At 43.1% G+C, this 6,072-nt stretch overlaps 1 protein-coding gene across 1 annotated transcript in view; it reads right to left on the reverse strand.

The window, feature by feature from the left end:
- Nucleotides 1–234: 234 nt before the first annotated feature.
- LOC109924219 (tumor protein p63-regulated gene 1-like protein) overlaps nt 235–6,072 on the reverse strand; it is a 76,222-nt gene continuing 70,384 nt past the window's right edge. The window contains exons 4-5 of the mRNA XM_048604410.1: nt 4,515–4,668; nt 235–1,037 (exon numbers count right to left, since the gene is read on the reverse strand). Of these exons, the coding sequence (XP_048460367.1) occupies nt 843–1,037; nt 4,515–4,668 (349 nt within the window). The 3' untranslated portion in view covers nt 235–842. The remainder of the gene's footprint in view (nt 1,038–4,514; nt 4,669–6,072) is intronic.

Here is a 6,072-nt window from a genome sequence, read left to right on the forward strand (position 1 = left end):
AACAGAACCGGAAGTAATACCAACCACCCCAGCAAACCGGAGCATATAAATAACAAGCGGGACAGAACACTGACACTTCACCAGAGGCACACTGATGATGTTACCTAGCTGGGTGACGAAACGTTTGCAGCCAAAACCACCAGCTCGGCCAGCATGTCTACAACCTCGTGTTTGTACTCTGAGTTGAAAGGTGCAGAGTGTTAGATCTCAGCCTGTGACAAACTGAAGCACACAAACAATTGCAGTCTTCTTTATTAAATTATTGTTGAGAGTAACATTTATTAGTCAAAGTTAACAACAATATACAAATAACACAGAAAGCCTGCTTGTTGATTTCATATAATGGTCAGGACATGAATGACTGCTGTAACAAAATAAAATCCTTGAGAGACCCAGGCAGAGTTTAAGAGAATCATACAAAATATGTACCATATATTAGTGCATTGTTTTAACAATATCTTTTTGTAAATATCTTGGTGCTACAATACTAATATACCCAGGGATAACATGAAATAATAAATCACAAGTATATGTTGTTATTAAATGTTATTTCAACTTCTATAATGTGTTACTATTTTCAACCATTGCAGGCAATGTCTAATATTCTCAGTCTGCACTTGTTTGTAGAATTGTGTCATTTGACAGATTCAGTACTCGTTTTATCTATTAAACGTAATAAGTTTGGTGGTTGTTTCAAAATGGACCATGATATCAGTTGGATTAGGGACTGATACGTGATTTGCAAAATCTCAACAAGTTTAAATAATGAGAAATCAATCACGAGAGAGCAAAAGAAAACTTTTTGGTTTAAGGAAACACAATAGGCCAGAAATACAGCCATGCTAGAAGCCCACTGAGCCCCGAGCCAGTGAATAGCCCAACCTGTTCTGATTGCTGATGACAGACATCACCCCAACATAGGAATCAATGGGGATTGAATGATTCAATATTAGCGCCCCATTCGCCCTGCCAGGAACTGGATCCAGTTGATAGGCTTTTTGGACAGCCTGAGACAGCTGTATTTTGAAATTTTCGAGCTGTAAAGAAGTAGATTGGGAGATTCAATCATTGCAAAGGTACATGTATAAAATTCCACTAAGACTAGATATTGTATATATGGTACAGTAGTCTGGTGATGAGGTTGTTTCTAATGAAAAATCATTGAGCTGACATGTTAACTCTGCTTCTCCCTCCACAGCTGCTGCCAGACCTGCTGACTATTTCCAAACTCTGCTTTATTATATTAATGGTTCTATTACTGGATAGTGAATTGAGTGGTCTGAACTAACCATCCACAGGTATGAGTTCAAATCTTACCACAGTAGAAATTGAAATTAAATAAATCACCTGCATTCTTGTAAAAATCTTTGTGCTTCAACTATATCATTAGGGGAAGAAATCTGCCGTCCTTACCTGGCCTGGTTTACATGTATCTCCAGGGCCAACAATTTGGTGACCCAGCTAACCACTCAGTTGTGCCAAAAGTACTACAATTGCAATGGTTCATGAAGATGACTCATTATTACCCTCTCAAGGGCATTTAAGGACAGGCAGTAAACGTTGGTTCAGTAAGGGGTTCCCACATCCACTGGATGAAAGAAAATACTCGACAACCGAGCCGTTGATCCAGAACACTCATTGACAAAGTGCTACTGTTCACCAAGAATGCCATTTGTACAAGGTTTTACCAAGTACCAAGACTGAACACCAGGCTGTATTATGAAAAGCCAGACTGACAGCAGATGCTGAGCAGAAGTCACCAGACAACATACTCACTATGTGTTTCAATCAATAGACAGAGAAGTTGACAATGTCTAGCCCACTAGAATCTCCAAGCAGGGTAATCTCAGTCAAGATGCATTGGAAAAGACCCCTCTTTACTGAATGTAAAGGAACTCTCACCTTAACAGCCAACGAGCACCATGGTCAGTCAACCAACTCAGATTCAGCCTGCCCTAGACCCATGTTATTTAATCCCATCCCCAATTCAGTTACTTCGCATTCTGTTCAACTCAAATTAAAAGAGTACATTCACCAATCAGAGTTTGGCAAACACAAGACAAACAACTAGAACTGGAGTGAAATGTTCATTATATGTACATGACACACACATCTTCTTCATCCCAAACAAACAAACTTAATTTTTTGCCAGTAATAATTTACTTCCAAAGAAACGCCCTTTGTGAATTGAAGGAGGTTTTGATCAGGTTACTGACCGAACATCAACATTATGAAATACTTGGCATTTTTCCCACTTAATGACAGATTTGATTGTTTACTCTCACTGCAGCTACGAGGCCAGCAGCAAAGACTATCCTTACTCCAGAGGAGTGTCACACTGAGCGTCAGTACTGAAGGAGTGCTGTACTGTCCGAGGGTCAGTACTGAGGGAGTGCTGCAGTGTTGGAGGGTCAGTACTGAGGGAGTGCTGCAGTGTTGGAGGGTCAGTTCTGAGGGAGTACTGCACTGTCAGAGGGTCAGTACTGAGGGAGTGCTGCACTGTCGAAGTGGTCAGTACTGAGGGAGTGCTGCACTGTCAAAGGGGTCAGTACTGAGGGAGTGCCGCATTGTCAGAGGGTCAGTACTGAGGGAGAGCTACACTGTCAGAGGGTCAGTACTGAGGGAGTGCTGCACTGTTGGAGGGTCAGTACTGAGGGAGTGCTGTGCTGTCAGAGGGTCAGCACTGAGGGACTGCTGCAGTGTCAGGGTGTCAGTATTGAGGAAGTGCTGCACTATCAGGGTCACAGTACTGTGGGAGTGCTGCACTGTCAGGGTGGTAGTACTGAGGGAGTGCTGCACTGTCGGACGGTCAGTCCTGAGGGAGTGCTGCACTGTCCGAGGGTCAGTACTGAGGGAGTGCTGCACTGTCCGAAGGTCAGTACTGAGGGAGTGCTGCACTGTCCGAGGGTCAGTACTGAGGGAGTGCTGCACGGTCAGAGGGTCAGTACTGAGGGAGTGCTGCACTGTCAGAGGGTCAGTACTGAGGGAGTGCTGCATTGTTGGAGGGTCAGTACTGAGGGAGTGCTGCACAGCTGGAGAATCAGTACTGAGGGAGTGCTGTACTGTCCAAGGGTCAGTACTGAGGGAGTGCTGTAGTGTCAGGGTGTCAGTATTGAGGAAGTGCTATATTGTCAAAAGATGGCACATAAACCAGTTAGCCCTGAAAGGGGTAACTAACATTATGAGAGAAGCTCCACTCATCAGGATATAAGAACACATTAAAATGAAATGTGTATCCCAATCCTCTGTAGTGTGGCTAACTATTAGCTGCTTTCTAAATTGGCAGAGCAGGCCACTTAGTTGCCTCTGGGGAACTTAAGGAGGGCAATGAACGTCAGCAACACCCACATCCCAAGAGTGAAAAAGAAGAAGGAAGCCTGCATTACCAGCTGCATGCTGAGGTTCTCCTGTAATTATTGCTGAGATGTGAGGGGTCTGCAGCACCAACTAAGGGAGGGGCCAGATTCACAATTTGGGGAAAGAGGGTGAATTAAGAATTACTTTCAGCAGATCTGTCTGATGTTAAGGTGTGACTGTGTTTAATTGGAACCGATTCACATACACAGAGTTCGTTGTTGAAGCACCAATGGCCTGGGGCATTGCCTGAACTGAAGGAAAGTGCGCCAGTTCTTTTCATGCTGTGAGAACCAAATCCGGTTCAGTGACTCTACGCCAAGAAAGACATTAGACAGAGATTAAGCACCATCATTTCATTAAAGTTTATCTGCCTGAGGGAAATGTTTAAATTGTGGGAACCGACAGTGACTAACAGGTAAAGAATTGGTATCAAGGTTTGGCTGTTATTGAGGTGACAGTTTTCAAAGCCTATTGTTGGTCAATTGTGTTAGAAACAGCACAATTCAAGTTGAGGAAACAACTCTTATTTGGTACATGGTTAAGATCAAAATAACAGAGAGGTTAACAGTGAGGAGAACTGCAAAAGATGGGAGGAGATCACAGGGAGAGCAACAGACCAGTGAAAGAAACTTTCTGGGAGAAAAATGAGGTGATATATTTGAAATACAGGAGAGGATATTCACTAAATGGCAACAGTTTTAAAGGACATGAGATTTTAAAAGTAAGAGGATTAAGGCAGAGTAGAGGCAAAATGAGGGTGGCTAGTTTTTAAGAAGTGAGAAGTCGGACACCCTGAGGATACTGCAACACAGACACAGAGAGAAAGAGAGGCTAATCCTATGCACACACACCTTCTGAACATCTAACCAGGTAACAAAGAAACCAGGAGCAGACTGGGATGTTGAGTTGATGACAAGTGACTGTGAGTACACCCTAAGCTGTTGTGTTTTGTATCATAGATGCCAGTGTACGCACTCATTCCAACAGCCAGTGAACAGACTCTATATGGCCTTGGGCTCTTTGCAGATATTGGCCCAAGCTACACATTGGCAGACTTCAAATCTAAGAACAAGACAAAACACCTTCAAGCTCAAGGGGCTGAATGGCCTACTCTTACTCCTACATTACTTTTCTCTCATTTCCAAATCCACTGTTACCTGACAAAGGCTGGTGAATCTCTCAGTGGCATTGATGGCTGGATGCTCAGTAAAGGTTGTATATGGAATGTCAGCACTCCAAGGGTTCCAACGGGACAGGAAGGAAGCCTCTCGCAGCTTGTCCCAGTGAATACGAAGTCCCTTACCATCTCTTCTGTAGAAACAAACAGCATTGCATGAAATGAGCCAGCAATCAATGAATGATTCCATTACTGCAGTGAGCACTCTTAGGATTTCAGCTAATGTTATTACCATACAATTCAGATCCTCGACTGAAATCAGGCCACTTTGTGAACCTCTACATTCTGTCCGCAAAAATCATCCCGAGCTTCCAGATGCCTACCACTTCACTACACCATCGGTTCCCGTGCAAACATTTCTGTCTCAGGCCTGCTGCAGTGATCTAGTGAGGCTGAATGCAAGTTGGAGGAACACCACCTCATCTTCTGCCTGGGGACCTTGCGGCCTTCAGGACTCAATATCGCATTCAATAATTTTAGAGCCTGAACACCTCTTTCCATCTTGGTACAGAGGTGACAGGAGTGGGATTATCCTCGGAGGTTCGGTACAGATTCGATGGGCCAAATGGCCTCATTCTGCACTATAGGGATTCTATGATTCTATGTCTTTTATCCACACCCACACTGTCACAACATGGGCTGCTTTCAGCACAGCCAACCCATTTTCACCACTGATAGTCCCATTATCATCTACTAAACATTTCTTCTTCCCTGGCTTACCATCAACAATTCCTTTGTCTGTCTAACTCGCCCCCTCCCACCCTGGGTTTCCCTCTCCACCTATCAGCTCACTCCTTCTCTCCCCCACCCTCCTGTTGTCAAGATAAATACCACTGTTTCTTAGATGCTATCTGTTCTGAATGATTGAGGACTCAAAATGTTAACTCTTTTTCTCTCTCTCCACAGGTGCTGCCAGACCTCTTGGATTTCTCCAGCAATTTCTGTTTTTGTTTCGGATTTCTAGCATCCAGTAGTTCTTTGTTTTATTATACTTTGCTTTCTTTTGGTTTTAATGAAATGGTCTCTCACTTAAATGTAAACATGCAGATTTGGTTTTAAACATAAAATAGAAGCTTACTCAGCAAAAGAAATGAAGATACATTCAATAGACAAACTGGTTTACATTTAAAATGCCTTTAGAAATTTTGAAATACATGAAAGAAATATAATCTCAAAATATTCCATTACAGATGCCCTTGTACAGAACTCACAGCAGAGAAGAATCTCTTTCTCTAATGCCAAAATAGGTTTATTTTAACTATGACTTCAACTCCCAGTCTGGAAAATCTGATAGCCTTTACGTGGAGCTTTCATATACCTGAGTTCATACATGCTCAAGTTGAACAAATCTCGTCAGGATTTTATCCAAACATATCTTGTCTGGGGCTTTTGCTAAACTCCTCACTCAAAGATAATCTAGTTTTACTATCTTCTTGCCTTCTCAGGAACACTGTTTTATTCATCATCATCCTAGTGTGGGAGTGGGCAGGTAGGTGCCAATGGGAAGGTACAGTATGTGGGAGTGGGCAGGCAGGTGC

The sequence above is a fragment of the Rhincodon typus genome, chromosome 13 (genome assembly GCF_021869965.1).
Source record: "Rhincodon typus isolate 14 chromosome 13, sRhiTyp1.1, whole genome shotgun sequence".
Classification (NCBI taxonomy): Eukaryota; Metazoa; Chordata; class Chondrichthyes; order Orectolobiformes; family Rhincodontidae; genus Rhincodon; species Rhincodon typus.